This window comes from Phacochoerus africanus, chromosome 2 (assembly GCF_016906955.1).
Source record: "Phacochoerus africanus isolate WHEZ1 chromosome 2, ROS_Pafr_v1, whole genome shotgun sequence".
NCBI classification, from domain to species: Eukaryota; Metazoa; Chordata; class Mammalia; order Artiodactyla; family Suidae; genus Phacochoerus; species Phacochoerus africanus.
This window is the reverse complement of record NC_062545.1, coordinates 16207883-16233311: the sequence shown is the minus strand read 5'-3', so window position 1 is coordinate 16233311 and position 25429 is coordinate 16207883. Positions and strand designations below refer to the sequence as shown.

Here is a 25429-nt window from a genome sequence, read left to right as displayed (position 1 = left end):
CGCAGGATCCGAGCTGAGTCTGCAACCCACACCACAGCTCATAGCAATGCCAGATCGTTAACCCACTGAGCAAGGCCAGGGATTGAATCCACAACCTCATGGTTCCTAGTCAGATTCATTAACCACTGCACCATGATGGGAACTCCTATTGATTCTTTAATACTGTTACCAGATTAACTCAGTATTGGTTTTTTTTTTTTTTGGTCTTTTTGCCATTTGTAGGGCCGCTCCCGCAGCATATGGAGGTTCCCAGACTAGGGATCTAATCCGAGCTATAGCCGTGGCCAATGCCAGAGCCACAGCAATGCAGGTTCTGAGCCGCGTCTGCAACCTACACCACAGCTCCTGGCAATGCCAGATCCTTAAGCCACTGAGCAAGGCCAGGGACCGAACCTGCAGCCTCATGGTTCCTAGTCAGATTCATTAACCACTGCGCCACGACAGGAACTCCTAACTCAATAGTTATTACAAATGCCTTTTGTGGTCATCCCTTTCACTGTAGTTTCGTTGATAGCTATCCTAGCCTAGGGTCTTAGATCTTACCTGGAGCAATGTGCCTCCAAGCATCTGGTCGCCACCCCGCTTTCAATTTCTCTCCCCTCAGATTCATTGTACATGTTATACTGATTTTCCTCCTGTGCTGCTTTCTGATATGTCACTTTTCTGCCCAGACTTCGATTGTTTACTATGTAGGGTATAAACACCTCTTGCGTAGCTTTCAGGTCTGTTCCCGTGCTCCAACTCCAGTCCTGTTCTTCAAACTGATCTCATTTTATTCTTTGTATACCTTGTGTTTTAGGGTGTTTATTTGTCTGCTCTTAAAAGAGCCAAAATAACAATGGCTTAAAATCAAAGTTTCCGTCTCCTATAACAATCCAGGGATAAGCAGTTCCAAGCTAATATGGTGGTTCGATGGTTCTGAGAACTGGCACTCCTGTCCTGTTGTGCTCCCTAAAGTCTTTCCCTCAACTGCAAAGTTGAAGACAGTTTACCTCCATCATTTCCATATTCCAGCTGGTGGGGAGAAAAATGGGGAAAGGGGAAGAAGCTCCTGGGCCGGGGATCAAACCCCTGCCACAGCGGTGACCCAAACAGCTGAGTGACACTTGCTGGATCCTTAACCCACTGTGGCACAAGAGAACTCCTCACCTTCCTTTTAAGGGCATGAATTGGAAGCTGCATATATAATTTCTGCCTATGTTCTCATCGACAAGAACTTAATTGTAAGTCTATGCATAACTACAGAGAGGCTAAATAATGCACCCAGTTCAACCACTGTGAAAGAAAAGGCAGCCCTGTTACATCCTACATCTTGCTCAGTGGAGCACACACACATTGTATATACATCTATATAAATAGTATCTATCTGTGAAAACAAGGTTAGGAGAGTTAAGATTAGCTTTTAGTCAAGTAATATATGCGCGTGGTTAAAAGATAAAAGAGTGCAGAAGGGCTTATAATGGAAAAGAGCAATGGCTTGCCCTGCCAGAGCAAACCGCTCTAAACTACGTATTTGGGTCTTCTGGTGATAACTCATGTCTCTTAATCATATGCTTAAACTGCTGTTTCTTTATCAACTTGCAACATCATCTGCTGACCTTCTGCCAAGATGGATGAGTTACACCCTATAAACTTACCTCCCTCCCTGCATATAGTTATATCGTAATTTTTGCTTCCTCTTTTGTGGTTACCTTTGTAACTTTGAGTCAATATGTACTTTAACCTCAATTTCTTGTTCTATGATTTATAAACTGACAATGTCCCTTAACCTTTTTAAGAAAGGATATTCATTTTTCAAGTCAATAGTGACTCTTTTACATTGTCAAAGTTGATAACATTTCATTTTGTTCAAATCAGTGAATAAGTCATCTCCACTTTGATTTTTTTTCCAACTTTTTCCAACTTTTATAAGTATGTTTAATGATCAGTGTTCATGCACTTTGTTGGTTTTAAGTGTTGAGAATTAATAATATCATTACCAGGAGTTCCCGTCGTGGCGCAGTGGTTAACGAATCCGACTAGGAACCATGAGGTTGCGGGTTCGGTCCCTGCCCTTGCTCAGTGGGTTAACGATCCGGCGGCGTTGCCGTGAGCTGTGGTGTAGGTTGCAGACGCGGCTCGGATCCCGCGTTGCTGTGGCTCTGGCATAGGCCGGTGGCTACAGCTCCGATTCAACCCCTAGCCTGGGAACCTCCATATGCCGAGGGAGCGGCCCAAGAAATAGCAACAACAACAACAACAACAACAACAAAATAATAATAATAATATCATTACCAACATTAATGACTGGGTCAACACTGTGCCAAGCTGTGCAGTGTGCTGTGAGTTTATTTCCTGCTCTTTGTTTCTAATATCACAGACCCCTCTACTATTAGAGAAGAATAATCACATGTTCCTTTTTTTTCTTTTGGCCTCGGCCATGGCATATGGAAGTTCCTGAGCCAAGGATCGACCCCCACACCACAACAGCGACTAGAGCTGCTGCAGGAGAATTCCTGTTTTTCCTTTTTTTTTTTTTGAAAGTCATGCCACAGTTTACCTAAATGTGACTCTTGCATAGTACTTTTGTTTTTCTCCTTTCCTCCTGGAATTTGTCTCCCTCTTCACCCTTCCGCACTCCTCAAATTGAGGAGAGAAACAGATAGCTTCTTTTATTACTTAGTTTTCTGCTTGGATTATATTGCATTCTCCTTTTTGAATTTGAATGACTTCTCATTTGGATCAGTTGTATATTTGGATCAACATTAGCCATTATTAGAATTATTTAATTAGAGTCCTTGGTCCTTAGGGTACAGGAAAATTGAGTATGGGTGGTTCTAAAGCTGTTCACTAATCCAGACAGCCTAATGGTAATTGTATGTTTACTCATAATTAGACTGTACACACTAAGTGAAATGTTAAATTACTTTACTGTTTGCTAGAAATATTTCATGATATTGGCAGTTGTATATGACACATTATCAAAAGTGAGGAAATGATTTAGTAATTTAGTAAATGTAGTTTGCTTTAGGCATCTGGAATTCTGGGCAAAAGCAAATAATAACTTTATGGTGAAAATTTTGGAAACTACCCAATAATAGTCTATTAAAGCTTTATCTTGAGCCTTATGTGTTCAGCTTTTTTGGGGGGTGGAGGTGGGGGTGGGCATGCCTGCAGCTTGTGGAAGTTCCTGAGCCAGGGACCAAACCTGTGCTACAGCTGCGACTGAGCCACAACAGTGACAACACCTGATCCTTAACCCGCTGTGCCACCAGGGAACGCCATCAGCTTTTTAATTAATAACTGGTGACATGCGTTTAAAACTATTTAGGGTTTTTTAGTGAATTCTGTGTGCCTTCCTGAGGAACAAAAACCAGGCAGGAGCATAACTCTCTCAGACTTCATGCAATATTACAAGTGTGCAGTAATAAAGGAGGTGTGGTCCTGGTATAAAAACAGACATACAGACCAATGGAACAGAATAGAGAACCCAGGAATAAACCCAGACACCTATGATCAATCTTTGACAAAGGAGGCAAAAATATAAAATGGGAAAAAGATAGTCTCTTCAGCAAGTGGTACTTGGAAAACTGGACAGCTACATATAAATCAGTGAAACTGGAACATACCCTCACACCATGCACAAAAATAAACTCAGAATGGCTTAGAGACTTAAACACAAGGCAAGACATCATAAAACTCCTAGGAGAGAATATAGGCAAAACATTCTCTGACATCAACCATACAGATGTTTTCTTAGTAATACTAGTCAGTCTCCCAAAGCAATAGAAATAAAAACAAAAATAAACCAATGGGACCTAATCAAACTTACGAGCTTTTGCACAAAAAAGGAAACCATAAAAAAAAAAAAAAAAGGCAGCCTATGGAATGGGAGAAAATAGTTTCAAACAATGTATGCCTTTAGAGTAAGAAAACAACCAAAGAAACTCACATAACAGTTTTGTAGATATATATTATCTAGCTAAAGGGAAGTAAGTAATCTTTAATTTGCTTGATTTTTAGATTGTGTCTATGGCAGTATGTTTAATTTTAAGTGTCACGCTCAAGTATCCATCTAGAGAAGAAAGAATAAGTGAATATGATGATAACTGGAAGTATTGAGTAAGGCTGCTTAACCTGAAAAAGATAAGGATTGAAGTGGTCACAATACGTTCAGATATACAAAGAGTGTTGGTTGGTTAGAAAAATCCAATATATCTTTTGTGACCTCAGAGAGTAGCATTAAAGAACCCAGTCATAAATGATGGCATATTACATGTTTGGTTTTAATTTGCATTTCTCTGATGACTAATGATGTCCAGCATCTTTTCATGTCTTATTGGCCATTTGTTTATCTTCTTTGGAGATCATTTACATATTTTAAAACTGGGTTATTTGGCCTTGTACACTGAATTATAAGAATTCTTTATTCTAGATAGAAGTCCTTTTTTAATTACATGATTTATAAATTATTTTTTCTCATCCTATGAATTATCTTTTTCTTGATAATGTCCTTTGAAGCATAACATGTTTAATTTTTTTTTTCTGTCTTTTTGTCTTTTAGGGCCGTATCTGCAGCATATGGAGGTCTAGGGGTCTATTCAGAGCTGTAGCCACCGGTCTACGCCAGAGCCGCAGCAATGCAGGATCTGAGCCGCATCTGTGACCTACACCACAGCTCATGGCCACCCAGATCCTTAACCCACCAAGCTAACCCGAGTCCTCATGGATGCTAGTTGGGTTTGTTAACCACTGAGCCATGACGGGAGTTCCAAAATGTTCAGTTTTGATGGAATCCAGTTTCTCCCTTTTCTTCTCTTATTGTTCATGCTTTTGATGTCATATCTAAGGATCCATTGCCAAATCCAAGATCATGATGATTTACCCCAATATTCTCTTCTATGACTTAATGAGTTTACCTCGGTGTTTAGATCTTTGATCCATTTTAAGTTATTTGATATGAGGTAAGGATTGAACTTTATTCTTTTCATGTGGCTGTCCAGTTGTCCCAGCACCATTTGTTGAAAAAGACTGTTCTTTCACCATCGAATGGTATTGGGACCTTTGTCAGTCCCACTGACAGTTTAAGTTCCTTCCTTGTAGCCATTGCTGTGAACTTGTAAGTCCCGGGCCTGTGTTCACTATTTCAGTACTTAGTATTGTGCTTCCTCTTTATGGAAGTGATTCTGTTTGTGCCTCATCTTTATCCCCTGCTTCCTTCTGCTTAGTCTTTTAAACTTTAATCCCTACCTTTGCTTTCTGTACCCAGAGGCTTACAGAATCTTTGTTGGAATTTGTTGTTTATTTTTCTGCTAATAAAGTCTGGGTATTCTCTATCACCTAGTAATGCAAAGCATGGGTCATTTTTGGTGGTTTTATTTATGTCCTGTTTTGATCTTAGTTTTAAGTGGTTTTTTTTTGAGAGGCTCTGTGGAGAAATTCAGATTCTGGTGGCTGCCATCACCCTCTAAAACTTGGAGACTCTATATTTGATGAATAAATTAAATTAGTTTGCATAAATATTTTCAACTTCTCATCATGCATTTACAGAAGTATCACTTTATTTTATTATTATTTTTTCTTTTATTTTGGCCACACCCATGGAAGTTCTTGGGCTAAAGGTGGAATTCAGGCCACAGCTGCAACCTGTGCTGCAGCTGCAGCAACTCCAGATCCTTAACCCACTCTGAGGGCTGAGAATTGAACCTATGCTACTGCAGAGACAATGCTGCATCCTTAACCCACTCTGCTACCATGGGAACTCCCAGAAGTCTCATTTTAAAATTGTTGTGGCAGTCTGTAAATGGGAGGAAATTATGTGCAAATCATGTATTTGTTAAGGGGTTAATACCCCAAATACAGAAATATGTAAAGAACTTTGTAAATCCATTATATATTATGTAAATATAATATATAGTATATGTAGTGTATATATATATACACTATGAAAGATGCTCAACATCATTAATCATCAGGGGAATGCAAATCGTAAACCACAGTGAGATACTAGCTCACAGCTGTTAGAATGGCTATTCTCAAAAAGACTAGAAATAAGTGTTTACAAGGTTGTAAAGTAAGGGAACCCTATAGGTGGTACTGTGAATTGCTGCAGCCGCAATGGAACAGTATGGAAGTTCCTCAGAAAGTTAAAAATAACAGCTACCATATGATCCAGCAACTCCATTTCTAAGTATTTATCCAAAGAAAACAAAAATACTGATTTGAAAGATATATGCACCCCCATGTTCATTGCAGTATTATTTACCATAGCTAAGATGTGGAAACAACTTAAACATCCATTAATGGATGAATCGATACTGATGTTGTGTATATACACACACACACAGACACACACACACACACACACACAATGGAATATTATTCATTCATAAGGAAGAATAAAATCTTGTCATTTGCGACATGGATGGACCTTGAGGGTATTAATGCTAAGTGAAATAAGTCAGACGAAGAAAGATAAATGCTGTATGATCTGGCTTACATGTGGAATCTAAAAAAGATAAACACCCCCCTTCCCAAGCTCGTAGATATGGAGAACAGACTAGTGATTGCCAGAGGCAGGTGGGGTACAAAATGGATAAAGGTAGTCAAAAGGTACAAACTTCCAGGTATAAAATAAATGTCACGGGGAGGTACAGTATGGCAACTATAGTTAATAATACTGAATTGTATATGTGAAAATTGCTAAGAGAGTACATCTTAAAAATTCTCATAGCAAGAAAAAAAATTTGTCACGCTATGGTGATGGGTGTTAACTTATTGTGGCAATTATTTGGCAACATATGCCGATATTGAATCATTATGTTGTGTACTTGAAACTAACATAATGTTGCATGTCATAATATACCTCAATTTAAAAAGTTCTGAAAAAAATAGTTGTTCATAATGTAGTCAAATTAAGTAAAGCGTGTTTTGGTTTAAACGTTTAATTTCTGGATTGTTAAAGTCAAGACCATACATTTCTTATGGATTTTAGATTTGTAAGGACAAGAACTATATGCTGTTTTGTTTGTTATCATCTTAAGCATGTAGCAGTGTGTCTGATATGTATTAGAGAGTCAGTAAACACATTGAATGAGGGCTTTATTGAATAACAGCTATGTGCATGGTGCCATAAGGGTTATTGAAGGTTTTGAAGGTTGGTTGGTTTGTTTTTTGGCTGAGCCTACAGTTTGAGGAAGTCCCCAGGACAGGGATCAAACCTGTGCCACAGCAGTGACCCAAGCCATGGCATTGGCAATGCCGGATACTTAACCACTAGGCCACCAGGGAACTCCCAGGATTATTGGAGTTTAACATATTTAATCTTAAAAAATTGAAAGTTGGGGAAGCCAAATATATACAGTCATCCCTCTATATCCATGGATTCTATCTCCATGGATTCAACCCACTGTGTATTGAAAATGTGTGAAGGAAAAAATTTTTTCAGAAAATTTCAAAAAGTAAAACTTGAATTTTGCATCATGTTTGGCAACTATTTATACAACATTTACATTATATTAGGTATTACAAGTAATCTAGTGATAATTTAAAGTGTATGGGAGGCTCTACATAGATTATATGCAAGTACTATACCATTTTATGTAAGATACTTGAGCATCCACAGATGTTGGTACCTGCTGGAGTCCTGCAAGCCCCCCCCCCGCCCCCCCCCCCAGACACTGAGTGAAGACCATATTGATCTTGTTTTGCTTCTTGAAAACTTTGATTTTCTTGAGCTCTGTAACAGTGCATCTGCTTGATTTTCACCTACCTCTGTGGCTACTTCTTGTCATTATCTTTGAAGGCTCTGCTTCCTTTGCATTTCTCTTAAATGTACACTTTTGTTTTTCTTCTCTGTGTATTCTTCCCTGGACACTTCTCTTCACTTCCATTGCTTCATTTGCCATCTGTGCAACTAGTAATTTTTATCTCTGTCCTAGATTTTTCTCCTTGAGCCCCAGATCCATTCGTCCAGCTGACTGCTGCTTATCTCCATGTATGTGGTCCATAGCCCCTAATGGAATAAATAACTATCCTTTTCTTCTTTAGCTCTGATCCTTCTCTAGGATTTCTCATGTCGGCATACAATGTCAGCATCTCAACTATTACCCCCTACCACCTCCAAATCTAGTCAGTCAGGTGTATATTACCTACTAGATATAACTCAAATCCTACTTTTCTTCATTCCTACTGTCATTTTTAAGACCAGGTTGTGATTACCTGGGCTTTGGCAACAACTTCCAATCTTGCTCTCTTCTAGTCTAGCCTCTGTAGTGTAGCCAGAGTAATTATTCTAAAATACATCTGATCATGCTACTCCTAGCTTAAAATACTGCCTCATTCGTTTCAGAAAATGGAATCATCAAAACAGATAAAGTATTTGAAGTAATGCTGGCCACAGATCGCTCCCACTATGCAAAATGTAACCCTTACATGGACTCACCACAATCAATAGGTAAGCTTTGGATTTCTGAAAATGTCACAGATTTTACTCACTTACTCTATAATCTTTGTAAGTTAAACTAGACTGGGACACTTATTTATTATTACCTTGCTACTTTGAATTTATGCCTTAAGTTTTATAACCCCAGGAATATCTGTTTTAGTAACATGATGTTATATACAAGGCATCTTTTCTATTTTCTTAAACAATATATGACATATATATAAGAATTATATAAAAATTTTCTTTGAATATACTTTTAATGAAAACTTACAATCAAGCTGCATGCTTAGTTTTCTTTAGGGTCCTCAGTATTGACTAAGGTTAGTTTTTGCATTTAGCATCCATTTTTACTATCAGTATTAAAGGGAATGTGTAACCAAGTTAGTACTGACTTCTGTGCTTCACTTGCCTTGAATTTTTTGGTTTGTGGTTGTTTTTAGAAAGTTCCATATTTAACTCCTTCTCCTGAAGCAGGTTTTGCTGAACTGCTGAGCCTTGGCAGTGGGCGCCTTTGAGGCTTAGAAGTGCCTCGGGATTCTGTCGGCCAGCTGCCATGCTGTCTTCTTTTGAAGCACTTTAACAGTCAGCAGAGAAGATCCTGGGGAGCTTCTGAACCCCGAAGGCACCTGCTACCACCGCTCAGTGAAAATTGCTTCAGACACAGAAGCAGGTAAATAAGTTTTAAGAAAGCATCACTGGAAGAAGAAACTAAAAGCTAAAAACTAAGAAAAGATTGTGTTAATTAACATCAAGGGATAGTATAAAGAGTAATTTGAAATAGTTTGTTAGTCTCTTAAGCTACTCTGAATACCAGTTCTATTTTTTTCCCCAAGTGCCAAAAATTATGAAGCAAATTAATTTTGCAAAGATTTAAAATATTCTATGATATATGGAAACTTATTTTCTTTTTATAAATCTGAAGAGAAAACATCATTTATCCACTCCATGAATTTTCCTTTCTTAACTAACTACATGGGAGAAGAAATTTTTAGAAATAGTAGGACTGTTGTACAGAGCACTCTAGCCTTGGCATGATTGTGTTTTCTAATTTTAACCGTGCATGACAGTGCTCTAAAGTACAAAATAAAAGTTTTATTCTTATCATAAAAAGGAAAATAATTGTTATGAAAAGTCACTGATGGATGTTGGGAAAGGAGTGACATGGAGTAGTCCATATGTTTTTATAGCTGAGAGTATCAGTAGTTCTCTTCTTCTTTTGCAGGGTTCCAGGCAACAATCAGTGCTCCACACATGGTGAGTTAACTTTGGTCCTTTGGGTACAAAGGGATCACGTTTTCCTTCTAAGAGCGTTTTCTTCAGTAAAAAAGGTTTAAAGAACATTTTAAACTTTTAATATCAATTTTATCATCTATGAATTATGTAAATAGCAATGGATTAATAAAGAATAATCTTATTCTTAATACAGGGTGTATAGAAGAAACTCTTTTTGGTAGAAACTGTCATTAAAGTTTTTGGTTGTTGTCATGTCTAATGTAAAAATTGGATATAAAAGTTTGCTTAATTAGTGATGAGTTAATTAAAGGAGTAAATATTTTAAATAATATAATGGACATATTAAAGAAATCTTGAGTTGAAATTATTTCATATTTTATTTGGAAAATTCATTAGGGAATGGCCAAGTATGGCAGCTATGAAGTTGTATAACTTTGAGAAGGACCTGTTTTAAGTCACTTAGCACTTTTAATCTGTGGCGAATTTTCTTGGGTTTTAAATGTCAGTTATTTGAATGAGTACTCTGTTGGGTTTTGATGAAAAGAACAATAGCTTTTCTGATTCTCTGCAAGTTTTGGGGGTTGGAGAAACTCTTATTTAAAGTTAAAACCTTCTTTATACTAAAGTAAAAGTAAAGTAAGATAGGCAAGTTATTTATAGATATTGAGTAGAAATGACTTTTTTAAAACCTAAGACCCAGAAGTGATTAAAAAACAGTATATTTTGAAACATAAAAATCTGGGATTTCTGCAGTTGAAAAATATGAGCAAAATCAAAAGAAGAAAAACTAAGGGAAATATTTGAAATACATATGATAGTATAGGACAAATCTCCATATATTTACATATATTAGAATTTTATACACACACACACATATACAGGATATATACACATATGTATATATCCTGTAAATTAAAAAGTATATATTTACATATATTAAATAATATATATTAAATAATTACATATATTAAATAATTAAAAAGTATATATTTACATATATTAGAATTTTATACACACACACACATTTACAGGATATATACACATATGTATATATCCTGTAAATTAAAAAGTAAAATACACAAAAGAAAATGGGTAAAGTACAAGAATGATAGTTCATAGAAAAAGAAATACAAATGACATTGGCATTTAAACAAATGAAAAAATCTCATTTTCATTTATATTTAGTAGATTACAAATTAGCACTAAAGTGAAGTACCATTTTTCTCCTATCATAAATCAAAACTTTGTTACTTTGGGAAATGGGAAACTGACATCAATATATTTTTTTGGTGGGAAAGTAAATTGATAGTGTTTTTAGAAGGTAGTTTGGCACTAGTAGCTATAATGTGAAATAAATATACCTTAGGCTCTCCAGTTTTACTTCATATTACATATTCATCCCATAATACATTTGCACAAGTGCAAAATAACTAAAAATATTTATTGGCACATTATTTATAATAGCAAAAAAATAACTATTTCTAATAACCTGCTAATAGTAGATGGTTAATAAATTATAGTACATCTCATCCAGTGAAATACTATAAAGCTGTGAAATGAAGAAGCTCTGTAAATATGAATATGGCAGAATCTTCAAGAAACATCATAAAAGTATAGCGAAGAAGAGTATTATTTTTTTTTTTTTAGTTATAGAATAGGAATTTTTTTTATGCATTGCCTATTCAAAGAAATTAATGAATAACAAAAAAGTTTTGGTATTAAGATTCCTGAAAACAGTTTAAACTGCTACTTAAAACAAAAAAATTACGAAGAAATATTCATTTAATCATAAAAATTATTCTAGAGAATAGGTAGCTAAAATATTTGGGAAATTACTTGGAGGGTTATTTTCAAATAAGTGGGAAATACTGTTGTGAAAGTTTTTTTTCTCCAAGTTGTGCTGAGTGTCCAGCTCACTGCCAAACAGAAGCTGGGAGTAACTCCATGGCAAAGGGTGCATTTATTTATTTATTTATTTATTTATTTTTTGTCTTTTTAGGGCCATACCTGGGGCATATGGAGCTTCCCAGGCTAGGGGTTGAATCGGAGCTATAGCCTCTGGCCTATACACCGCAGCCACAGCAACTCGGGATCTGAGCCTTGTCTGTACCCTATACCACAGCTCATAGCAACGTCGGCTCCTTAACTCAGAGTGAGGCCAGGGATCGAACCTGCATCCTCAGATTCATTTCCGCTGAGCCATGACGGGTACTCCAAAGGGTTCATTTTTAAACAAAAATAATAGCTTTATTAAGATATGATTTACCCTTTAAAGTGTGCAGTTCTGTGGTGTTTAATCTATTCCGTGTTATACAAACATTAACACTGTCTAAATTCAAAACATTTTCATGACCTCACAAAGGAACTCCGTACCAGTTAACCTTCAATTCCCATCCCTCATTCTGCCCATGTCCTAGCAAGTACTAATCTGCTTTTTGTTTCTATGTGATTGTGGACGTTTCACACAAATGGCATAATACAATATGTGGCCTTTTGTGGAGTTCCCGTCGTGGCTCAGCAGAAATGAATCCGACTAGCATCCATGAGGACGCAGGTTCGATCCCTGGCCTTGCTCAGTGGGTTGGGATCCGGCATTGCCATGAGCTATGGTATAGGTTGCAGATGCAGCTTGGACCCCTTGTTGCTATGGCTGTGGCGTAGGCTGGCAGCTACAGCTCCATATGCCGTGGGTGCGGCCTAAAAAGACAAAAAGACCAAAAAAAAAAAAAAAGTGTGGCCTTTTGTGACTGGCTTTTTTATACTTTGCACAGTATTTTCAAGGTTTATCTATATTGTAGCACACATCAGTACTCAATTTATTTTTATTGCCAAATAATATTTTGTTGTATGGATATATGCCACATTTTATTTAATCATTCATCAGTTGATAGACATTTGGGTTCTTCCCACTCTCTAGCTACTATGAATAATGCTGCTGCGAAAATTAGTTTACAGGTTGTGTGTATGCATATATTTTCACTCTCTTAGATATATACTTAGGAGTGAAATTTGCTGGGTCATGTAGTAATTCTGTGTTCAGCATTTGAGAAGACTGTTTTCCAGAGTGGCTATACCATTTTACAATCCTACCAACAATTTATAAGGATTCCAATTTCTCTTCTTCCTTCTCAACATTTGTTATTGTATGTTTTATTTATTTTATCCATCCTGGTAGCTATGAAGTGGTATCATTTTGGTTTCGATTTGCATTTCCCTAATGCTAATGATGTTGAGCATCTTTTCGTGTGCTTATCGACCCTTCCTATGTCTGCATTAATGAACCTCAGAGTCATAGGTTTGGAAATAACTACAACTCTGGAGTATTTTCCAAAGTCTTTTTTTTTCTTTATTTTGGGCAGCACTGGGGCATGCCAAAATTCCCAGGCTAGGGATTGGACTATGCCACAGCAGTGACCTAGGCCACAGCAGTGACAATGCTGGATTTTTAACCCACTGAGACACCAGGGAACTCCTCTAAAGTTTTAATTACAGAAAAATGTGAAATGACATCCTGGTGGCAGTGAGCATATTTAGCATCCAGTTATTGAATCCCAAATAGCATTTCTCACTAAAAGAGACTAGAGCTTCACGGAAAAGTGACTAAATTTTAGAAAGTGAAGAGGTACTCAAAGGCAAATGGGGTAGTTTCAGGAAGACACAGGAGTAGGTTTGGAGAGACTCCCAGAAACAAAATTGGAGGCAATTTGAGAATCAAAAAATGAAGATAGTCAAGATAATGGATTCAGAAACAAAAACCTGAGTCCTTAGAGATTTTTTAAAAAAATAGCTAGACGAGAAAAAATGAAAAACTGAAGAAAGCCAATTAATAAATGTAGAATGAATAATAGAATTTTAAAAATCTTTTTAAAATAATTATCAATGTAATAATTGAATAAGGCAAAAATCATCAATTAATCTAAAATGTAAGTTGTTGGGGAACAAAAATATCCAGGTATTCTCAAATTATTATCCTATATATTACTTACTAATTACAAAGAGAAAAATATGCCTTGATAATAGAGTGATCTAGTGGTCACCACATTTACTGAGTGGCTGAGCTTGGCAAACCCAGTGGTGAGATAGCCCAATGTTAGTGCATCCTGATGTGATGCACAAACACAAGCCCTGCAAGCCCTGTGTGGTTGTAGTGTTCTTGCTAAAGGTCTTTGATCTGAATCTGAACCCGAGGAAATAGTAGTAGGGTATTATGTAGGACACTGGACAGGGCTTTTAAAAGGAGTCAGTGTTCTGATGAACAAAGGAAAGTGGTGGAAGGAACAGAGTTGGGGGAGAATATTCTAGATTGGCAAATGGAGTGCATGAATTTTGAGTGGATTGGAGGCAAAATAACTGTAAAAGAGATTTGGGGGACAATGGAAGAAATTTGAGTGTGGTGTATATGTTGGATGATATACTCAATTGATGATTTTCTTGAATGTGGTGATGATGATGTGGTTACAAAGGAAAATGTCCTAGTTTGTTTCGCAGATACATGCTGAAGTATTTAGGAGTGTAGTATTATGATGTCTATAGCATATTTTCAGATGGCTTGTAAAATATAACAATATAAACAGTTGGTGACTGTATGAGGAGAAGAGGGTGTTCATTTTATTTCCTGTGGGTTTGAAATTTTCATAATTATCAAAATGAACTTTTAAACTTAATTTTTAGATTTAGAGATGAGCATGGGTTATGCAGAAAAATATTAGTTATAGTGATACAAGCGTGAAAAGAGGTAATAATTGACGGCCTTGACATTTTAAATCTGAATGGGACTTTAATAATAACTTAGCATCCCCTTAAAAAACAAATCTTGGGAGTTCCCAAGGTGGCGCAGTGGTTAACGAATCCGACTAGGAACCATGAGGTTTCGGGTTCGGTCCTTGCCCTTGCTCAGTGGGTTAAGGATCTGGCGTTGCCGTGAGCTGTGGTGTAGGTTGCAGACGCGGCTCGGATCCCGCGTTGCTGTGGCTCTGGCGTAGGCCGGTGGCTACAGCTCCGATTCGACCCCTAGCCTGGGAACCTCCATATGCTGCGGGAGCGGCCCAAAGAAATAGCAAAAAGACAAAAAAAGTAAATAAATAAATAAAGCAAAGGAAAAAAAAAAACAAAACAAATCTTATGAGAACATAGTACTGAAAAAAAATTCCTTCAGTTTCTATTGGAATTAAGTTGGGATAGTACTGCCTATGGATAGGGGGTTGACACCTTAACAAGATCCCTTCTCATCCTTTCATTTCTAGACTCAGGGCTTCTTTGATTTCTTCAAATATGACACTTATTATCTTATTAGTGGAAATTATTAAACTTTTAGGAGATACTGTTTAAAGAGTCTGATATCAGCTACAGATTTTCTTCCTGAAAAAAGCTTACAAACTCTCTTTTATTAAAGACTCCATCCTTTGGGCTAAGCCTCTTGTCTGAGAACAATAGCTTTGACAAAATCGAATGTCCCTAGCAGTTTCCTCAGTAAAAGCTAATCCAGTGTGTCTCATAGAAACCTCATTAGTTAACACTTTCTTGTTCCACGGGTTGAGGTCAATAATGATGATTCATTCATAGTATCCTGCTGTATCATTTTGGAATATCAAAGAAAGATAAGGTTAGATATTTTTTTAAAATTTTGAAATAATCTCAGACTTACAGAAAAATTGCCAGTACACTATCAAGAAACTTTCTTTCTTTACTCCATTTGAGAGTAAGTTGCTGAAATGATCCTCCATCACCCTTGAGTACGTCAGGGTGTCGTTTATTTCCTGCAAAGAACATTCTCCTATACAACCACAATATACCCATCAAAACCAGAACACAAACACTGACGTGTTACTACCATCTAATCTTCAGACTCCTTTTCAGTTTTTCTGGTTGTCCCTGTGATGTCCTTGATACCAGAGAATCTAGTGCAGAATCACTGCTCTGCAGTGGAGAAGGCTGGCAGACACCGCTTTAATAAGTGAACATCAGTAATGGGACGAATCAAAACTGTACTCTGTCTGATAGCATGTGTCGTGATAACCCAGCATCACTTCTGTGATATTCCTACCAAAGAGGCATAACCTGAGTGGAATCAAGAGGAAATACCAGACAACTCAAACTGCAGGACATCAACAGAATACCTGGCCTGACATCTTGCCAAGAGTCAAGGCCATAAAAGTCAAAGAAAGGCTGAGGAACTGGTTCAATTGAAGGAGCCTAAAAGAGCAGTGATTTTGCACTGGATCCTCCACACATGCAATAGAATAGTATAATGAACCCTCATGTAGCCATCACCCTACTTCAGTAATTGTCAACAATTTGCTAATCTTGCTTTATCTGTTTATCTTTTGCTGAGGTATTTTAAAGCAAATGCCAAACATAACATTATTTTACCCCTAAAATACTTTAGTATAAATCTGAAAGACTAACACAACTGCATTGTGAAAAAAAACAATGTATATATATAAAACTAGGTCACTTTGCTGCACAGTGGAAATCAAGAGAACATTGTAAATCAATTATAATAAAAAATTAAAACAAGCAAGCAACCCCCCCCCCACAACTGCAGTACCATGTCATACCTAATAGTGTTCCTTTGTAAATCTTATACCTAGTCCCTGTTCAAACTTGGCCAGGTGTTTCAAAAAATTCTTTTACAGTTGATTTAAATCAGGATCCAAACAAGATCCTTATATTGTACTTTTTCAGTCTTTTTTTAGCGTTTTTAGTCTCTTTTAACAGTCCCCCTTTTTAAAATCGCACTTTTTTGTTGACAAAACTTGTTTGTCTTGTAGAATTTCCCATATACTGAGCTTGGTTAAATGATTCCTAGTGGTGTTTAACTTTCTCCTTTTTTTTCTGATCAAGAACACTTCTTAATGGTTCTGTTGTATCACATCAGGACATATATAAATGATCACCCACTTTTAGTGAAAATGAATAGTATTTTTAAAAAAACTTTATGAAATTATACACATAATAAAGTGTACAAATCTTAAGTGATTTTGATGAATGTTTACATGCTTGCATATGTGTATCCACTATATAGATTAAGATGTAGAATATTTCTCGCACCCCAGAAGCTTACCTCAGTCAGAAAGACTTCTTTTCCTAAGTCAACCTCTGTCCTCAATGTTATCAGTATTCTAGCTTTTTTCAGTTAAATTAGTTTCCCAGACTAGGGAGTTTATATTCTATCTTCCATTTTGGATGTTACTAGTTTCTGATGATTAATTTTTTTAAATTTTGGTACAATTTCAGACTTAAATAGTACAAATAATTCCTGTATACTTTTTACCCATATTCCCCCAGTGTTGTCATTTTACTGCATTTGCTTTATCACTTTTTCTCTTTCCCCCTCTCCCCCTCCCCTGTATATATATATATACATATGTGTATATATATATATATATGTTATGTAATATATATTCCCTTTTATACCTTTTTAATACTCTTTAAGGATGATTTGCAGACAAAATGTTCTTTACCTTTAAAAATAGGATATTCTCTTAAATAACAGTTAAGAGAACAGTTAAGAGTACAGTTCTCAAAATCAGGTAATTAACATGGATACAACACACTTAGCCAATTTCACACCTTATTTGGATTTTTTTTTTTCCCTGCGCCCATGGCAAGTGGAAGTTCCTGGGCCAGGAGTCGAACCTGCTCCATGGGAGTGACCCAAGCCACTGCAATGACACCACCAGATCCTTAACCCACTGCACCACTAGCAAACTCTCAGGCCTTATTTACATTTTATCATTTGTTCTAGTAATGTCTTTTATAGGAAAATAAATTTGTAGATCAGGAATTTTATTGTCGTCTTTTTAGTTGTTTTTAATCTGAAACAATCCTTCAGTCTTTTTGTTTTTGTTTTTTGCTTTTTAGGGCTGCACCTGCAGCACATGGCGATTCCCAGGCTCAGGGTTGAATTGGAGCTGTAGCTGCCAGCCTAGGCCATAGCCACAGCAACATCGGATCCTTAACCCGCCTTTGGTCTTTCTTTGAATGGTCTTGAAAATGTTTATGAATACAGGCCAATTATTTTATAGAATACCTCCCACTTGAGATTTGTCTGATGTTTTTTTATGGTTAGATATTTGTTAACGTGTTTTTGCCTGGGCTATCCCAGAAGTGATGTATTTTAGTAGATGTCTTGTAATGTCAGGGTGTCCCATTATTGGGATACTAACTTTAAACATCTGATTGAGGTGGTATCAATCAGGTTTATCCACTGAGAAACTTTTAAACTCCATTGTGAAGTTATTTGTTTTTCCCTTTTGTAATTAATACATGTCTTGGATAAACATTTTGGGATTATGTAAATATCCTGTTACTTACTCATCAAATGATAATCTACTAGTTTTGACATCCATTTGTGATTTTTGCCTCAATCAGTAATTTCTGAAATGGTGCCAAATGTCAATTTTCTAAGTTTTTCATTTCATCTGTATTTGAAACAGTTGGGAACAGTTTCCCCTTATTCTCCATTTATGTTTGTATGGAAGAATGTATTTACTTGTTATCACTATGGATTCATGGATGTATATTTTTATCAACTAGGATCTGGCAGTTTTTTATCAACTAGAATCTGGCAGTGAATGTGCGTATTGCTACTGGATCTGATGGTTTATAGTAAAGAATATACCAAGCAGATAGGTACAGCTTTTGAGATACATTTATTAGTTCTAACATTGTATTTTGGAAAAGCAGTGAAGTGTAAGTTTATAAAGAGGATGGAGTAGAGAAGGCTTTATTTCTTGCTTAGGTCGAAAGCACAACCAACATGATTTTACTTGATTTGTGATTTATGTGTACGGTAAACATAAAATATATATCATTTGGCCCTTAATTCCACTTCTATGAATTTATCCTATAGATATGCCTTATAAGATTATTAAAAGGATTAATCTATTATCTTACCGCTGTGCCTTTTAGGGTTATTTCGTCTCTTTTGTTATGGAATAGTGAAGCTAACTTAAATATCTCATTAGGCATATTTGTTATCATAACACATTCATAGAAAAATATACTCCTCAGCCATAAAAAATGATGAACATATTGTTTATTGTTAAGGAAGCTCCTTCAAGATACAATCGATTTATAAATGCATGTATATTTGCTTATATATTCGTAAAGTGAATATGTTCGGAAGGAAGGAATAAGGAGGAGCTGATAACATAGGTTGCCTTTAGGGAGTGAGGCTGGTTGGGCACAGGGGTGGGCCGTAGACTTTTCACTGTAAGTCCTTTGGTAGCTTTTGACTGAATTAATTACATTTTAAAAATTCAAACGCTTGTGGAGTTCCTGTCATGGCTCAGTGGTTAACGAATCTGACTAAGAACCATGAGATTGTGGGTTCAATTCCTGGCCTTGCTCAGTGGGTTAAGGATCCGGCATTGCCGTGAACTGTGGTGCAGGTTGCAGACATGGCTCAGATCCTGCGTTGCTGTGACTCTGGCTAGGCTGGTGGCTACAGCTCCGATTGGACCCCTAGCCTGGGAACTTCCATATGCCGCGGGTGCGGCCCTAAAAGGACAGAAAGACAAAAATAAGTAGATAAATAAAATAAAAGTTCACACACTTGAGATAAAAAATTACTGAAATACTTTAAGTGCAAGAATATTAATCAAACAAGAATTTTCTTATGTAATTCCTGTGTAGATATAAGTATATATGTTATGTTTACATTATTTTGGTAGGTGATCATAGCAGAAAGATTGGGATGAAGTTAGCAACTTTATTTATATGTCATGGTGTATATACTTTATAGAGTCTTTGAAAAAATGAATACTTGCTTTGTTTTCTTTTGGCAGCATGCGTATGCGCTAGAACTTCTATTTGATCAATTGCATGAAGGAGCTAAAGCTCTCGATGTAGGATCTGGAAGTGGAATCCTTACTGCATGTTTTGCACGTATGGTAAGAGCTTTATTTTCCATCTGGCCCCAACAGAAGTGTATTACATAATTTGGCTACATATTTTTTTCACTAGCAGTTTTGAGGGTTTCCTTTTTTCTTTGTTCTTGGCCAGGACCGCAGCAGAGACATGTTGCCACACAGACAATGCTGGATCCTTAACCCACTGCGCCACAGGAGGACTCCTCTTTCTCTTTAAATTCTATCAGGGAGTTCCTGCTGTGGCATAGTGAGTTAAGAACCTGAGTACAGCGGCTGCAGTCACTACAGAGGCGTGGGTTTGATCCCTGGCCTGGTACAGTGGATTAAAGGATCTGGCATTGCCACAGCGGCAGCATAGGTCACAGCTGTGCCTTGGATTCAGTCCCTGGCCTGGGAACTTCCATATGCCATGGGTTCAGCCATAAAAATTAAAAAAAAGAAAAGAAAAGAAAAGAAAATTCTATTAGAATAGGAGTTCGAATGTGTATCACTTTGGATTTTTTTTTTTTTTTTTTTTTTTGCTTTTTAGGGCCACACCTGCAGCATATGGAAGTTCCTAGGCTAGGGGTTGAATGGGAGCTGCAGCTGCTGGCCTATGCCACAGCCATAGCAACATGGAATCCGAGCTGCAACCTACACCTCAGCTCACGGCAATGCTGGATCCTTAACCCACTGAATGAAGCCAGGAATCTAACCCACATCCTCATGGATACTAGCTGAGTTTGTTACTGCTGAACCACAATAGGAACTCAGGATTTTTTTTTTTTTTCTTTTTTCTCTTTTTAGGGCTGCACCCACAGCATATAGAGGTTCCCAGGCTAGGGATGTAATTGGAGCTACAGCTGCTGGCCTATGCCACAGCCACAGCAATGCCAGATCTGAGCCATGTTTGGGACCTACACCACAGCTCATGGAAATGCTGGATCCTTAACCCATTGAATGAGGCCAGGGATTGAACCTGCAACCTCATGGTTCCTAGTCAGATTCATTTCCACTGCGCCACAATGGGAACTCCCTTTTTTGTTGTTGTTGTTGTTTGGTTTTTGTTCTTTGTTTTTTTGTTTGTTTGTTTTGTTTGACAGAACTTTAGTCCAAACTGGCAAAACTAAAAGAGAATTTATTTGGTTTATAGAATGCAAAGGTATAGCTGGTTTCTTGTATGGCTGGATTCATAAGATGAGATGTTATGGTTGATGGATTTCTTTCTGATTCTTGGTTTAACTTTGCTTTCCTCCACATGATGGTCTTTATCAGATATCTCTTCTTTTGTGATCAAAAAGTGGTAGCCAGCTCCCAAACTTCATTCTGCTAAGTTCTCATCTGGCAGAATATGATAGAGCCTAACTTTCAAAAACTCCTAGAGGTTTGTTAGGATTGAAGGACAGCTTCTTTTATATTAAGAAAAATGCTCTTAGAAAAATGCCTTGTTTATTATACTTCAGATTTTATCATCAGAAGCTTATGGTAAATGACAATCCAGAGTACAAGTTTGGAGATCCACTCAGGCCCCTTGGAGCAAAGGTTCATCTGTGCTCTGATAATCAGATCAGGTTGATTATGAAAAATTCTGAACCTGGAAGCCAGCTTGGAAGGTTATGGTCTAGTTAAGTTAGAACTTGCGGATTTAATGGTCTAGGATCCATTTAATTTGCTATGAGTATATAATCTGCAGGCTACTGGAATGTAAGCCCCAGAGAGGTGGGAATTTTGTCTGATTTTTTTTCATTGATGTGTATGCAGTGCCTGGCACACAATAAAGACCGGATATTTCTTTTCTGTTGTTTGACTTGTGGTAGACAAGTTAAACCCTCACTAATGGGATGTAATTAAGTACTAGAAATGATATTTAATAAAGACTTGTTCTCTATACTTGATGTGTTTATGGTTTCAGAGGCATAATTATTTTTAAAAAATCATTATATTTCTGAGTTATCTTTTTGAAAATGATATTAATATGTTTACACATTTACCATGTGCTTGTCAGTGTTCTCAGCGCTTTTCATGAACTGTCTTATTTACTCCTCCCATCATTTGTGAGTTGTGTATCCCTTGCCTCCTCACTTTACAGCTGAGGAACCTGGTGGACCTCGTAACTTGTCAAGATTATACAGTAGTGGGAGTTCTCCTGTGGGGTAGTGGGTTAAGGATCTGGCAGTGTCACAGCAGTGGCTTGGGTCACTGCTGTGGTGTGGTTTTGATTCCTGGCCTGAGAACTTCTGCATGCTGTAGGCATAGCCAAAAAAGAATACAGTTGTAAAGTTAGTTGTGAAACAGATGTGAAACCAGGTAGTCTGACTTTAGAGTCTTTATTGTGTTAAATTTATTTTACAATTAATATTTATACTTGCGGCCTTTTTAATATTTTTATGTATTTTTTATATTTCCCACATGTGGCTGTAGAATCAGGTATAGAAATTCCTATAAGATTTTTTTTATGTAACATTTAATTTTATTTTTATTTTACTTTGTCTTTTTAGGGCTGCACCCATGGCATGTGGAGATTCCCAGGCTAGGGGTCGAATGGGAGCTGGAGCTGCTAGCCTACACCACAGCCACAACAATGCTGGATCCGAGCTAAGTCTGTGACCTACACCACAGCTCATGGCAATGCCCGATCCCCACCCCACTGAGCAAGGCCAGGGATTGAATCTGTGTCCTCATGGATACTAGTCAGGTTCTCTAACCACTGAGCCATAATGGGAACTCTTATGTAACATTTTAATATTTAAAATCACACTCTTAAATGTGATTTAAATAAAAAGCGATTGCACTGTTGTCTTGGGACAGACCATGATGGAAAATAATGTAAGAAAAGAAGGAGTTGCCATTGTGGCTCAGTGGGTTAAGAACCTGACACAGTGTCCATGAGGATGTGGGTTCATCCCTGGTCTCACTCAGTGGGTTAAGATCCAGCATTGCTGTAAGCTGTGGACCGAGTTGCAAATGTGGCTTGGATCCCATGTTGCAGTGGCTGTGGCTGGCATCTGTAGCTCTGATTGGACCCCTAGCCTGGGAACTTCATGTACCGAAGGTATGGCCCTAAAAAGAAAAAGAAAGAAAAGGAATGTGTATGTATGACTGGGTCACTTTGCTGTATGGCAGAAATTGGCAGAACATCGTAAATCAACTGTACTTTAAAAAAAAATTCTTTCCTGATTAAAAAAATAATGGTTGCACTTATTTTAATATGCCACCATGCTATTTAATATGGTAGCTAACTCCCACTTCAAGTTCCTGGATTTAAAAATTTGAAATTGAAGAAAGATATTTTTTTAATATTACAAGTTTTTGTAATTTATTCTAGCTTCTTAATTACTGACATAGCATTATTCACTTGAAGGTTATAGTTGAGAAAGTTGTATTTGCTAAATAATTTGTAATAAAGTATTTAACAATCTAATTGGAAGCTTAAGCTATTTGTCCTAATTTCTCATTACAGAATGTCTTTGGATAAAGAAATGCTTTAATGACACTTTATAAAAACAAGGTTAAACCAGTGAATTATTGAACTATTCTCTCACTTCTAGGTTGGACCTAGTGGAAAAGTCATAGGAATTGACCATATTAAAGAACTAGTAGATGACTCAATAAATAATGTCAGAAAGGATGATCCAATGCTTTTGTCTTCAGGGAGAGTGCAGCTGGTTGGTGAGTATCAGAAAGCTTTAAAGATTTCCTCTCTGGATAATTTTTTTTTTCTTTTTGGCCTCACCAGCAGCATGTGGAAGTTTCTGGGCCAGGGATTGAACCCAAGCCACAGCAGTGACAGCACTGGATCCCTTTTTTTTTTTTTTTTTTTTTTTTTGTCTTTTTGTCTTGTTAGGGCCGCAACTGTGGCATATGGAAGTTCCCAGGCTGGGAGTGCAATCTAGGAGCTGTAGCTTCGGGCCACAGCCACAGCAGTGTCAGATCCTTAACCCACTGAGAGAGGCCAGGGATCGAAGCTGCAACCTCATGCTTTCTAGTCAGATTGTTTCTGCTGCACTACAACAGGAACTCCCAACACTGGATCCTTAACTGTTGAGCCACAAGGGAATTCTTAGAGAATTTTTATTTTCAGAAAAATCCCATGCAAGCTAAATACTACTCAGGGCTAATTATTGTTTGTTTTTAAGCATTCACTTTTAAGTACTAAGTAAGAAAAGCAGTTACTCTAAAATATTACACTGGTTCTACTTTTACCATGGGTGACATGACTGTTAACTATCTCAGAAAGTACCATGTTGAGTTCTTTCTTTATTGCTTTTTAAGATGTAATATTAGGAATTCCCACTGTGGCTCAGCAGGTTAAGAACCCAACTAGTATCCATGAGGATGTGGGTTCTATCCTGGCCTCGCTCAGTGGGTTAAGGATCCTGTGTTGCCATGAGTTGTGGTGTAGGTTGCAGACACGGCTCAGATCTGGTGTTGCTGTGGCTGTGGTGTAGGCCAGCAGCTGTAGCTCTGATTTGACCCCTAGCCTGGTAACTTTCATATGCCCTGGGTGCGGCCTTAAAAAAAGAAAAAAAAGCATAAATAAATAAATAAAAGGCGGAGACGTGAGAAAAAAAGTAATATCAAAGTAACAAGTATTGAATATAAAAAAATTTAAACAATACAGAGAGATGTATAAGAAAGCCCTCTTTTTCCCTCTTGAGTTTTCTAGACATATAAGTATACATATGAGTAAATTTTACACACATATTTTTAAAATTGGTTTATACTCTACATATTGTGCTTTAGTTTGCCTTTTTTCTATCTAGCAGTATATACATGTTTCCACGTGAGCACATTTTATATTGTGAAAAATAACATCAAAATATGCCTAAAACGTAAATGTGAAGCTTAGCAAACATCTCTTTAATCACCACATTGATCAAGGAGTGGGACATTGTTACTACCTTGCTTTTTCTCATCCTTAACTACCTCCCTTTCTCCTGGTGGTAACTAGAATCGTTATTTTTTATGTATTTACTGCCGGATTGAATTCCCATAAATGATGTTTAATTTAATCTTGAACTTTAGGTAAATGGAACCATACATTATATATTCTATAATGAATGATTTCTTTCAGTATTATGTTTGTAAGATTCATCCTTTTTTGCATGTAGTTCATTTTTATTGCTGCATAGCATTCCATTTTAGGAACATTACCAAAATTTGTTTATTAATTCTACTGTACATGGATATTTTGAGTTGTTTCTGATTTGGAGATATTCACAATGCTGCATATTCACAATGTGCATAAGCCCAGATGCACATGTTCACCTGTCATACAAGCACTCATCTCTGTAGGAGTGTTGCTGCAGGTTCAGAGTGATCATAGATGCTATAAAAACTGTTTTTGAAGAGCCTGAACCAACTTGCATTCCCATCAGTGATGTATCAGGGTTCCTATTGTTTGACCTCTATCACTTTCCGTAGTGTAGTGGTCAGCACATTTGCCTTATATATCTATCCATACTTCCTATTACTAGATTTTTTTTTTTTTTGCCCACTTAGTGTGTGTATAGTTCGTCACAGTATCTCTGTGGTTTTAGTATTGTATTTTCCTATTAATCAGTGAGGTTGAGCACTATGTCATATGTTTGGCCATTTGGATTTCCCCTTTTGTAAAGTGCCTATTTAGATATCGAGTTATATTTTTCTTTGATATGTAAGACTTCTATAGACTAGCTCTTTGTCTATTTATATATATATATGTCTCTTCTCCCGCTCTGTGGCATGCCTTTTCACTTTCCTATTGTACGTTTTTGATAAATAGAAATTCTCAATTTTAATGTAGTCCGACCTACCAGTTTTTTCTAAATCTTTTTTTATACTGTTTGACTACTCTGAAGTCATGAATATTCGTCCTTGTATTATCTCTCATAAACACTATCATTTTAACTTTTCACATTTAAATCTTTGACCTGGA

The 25429-nt window shown here is 36.9% G+C and overlaps 1 protein-coding gene across 3 annotated transcripts in view; it reads left to right on the top strand.

The window, feature by feature from the left end:
• PCMT1 (protein-L-isoaspartate (D-aspartate) O-methyltransferase) overlaps positions 1 to 25429 on the top strand; it is a 47719-nt gene that overhangs the window by 6411 nt on the left and 15879 nt on the right. For all 3 annotated transcript variants that reach the window (XM_047769959.1, XM_047769960.1, XM_047769962.1), the window contains exons 2-5: positions 8330 to 8434; positions 9648 to 9679; positions 19450 to 19554; positions 23061 to 23181. In XM_047769959.1, coding sequence (XP_047625915.1) covers positions 8330 to 8434; positions 9648 to 9679; positions 19450 to 19554; positions 23061 to 23181 — 363 coding nt within the window. The remainder of the gene's footprint in view (positions 1 to 8329; positions 8435 to 9647; positions 9680 to 19449; positions 19555 to 23060; positions 23182 to 25429) is intronic.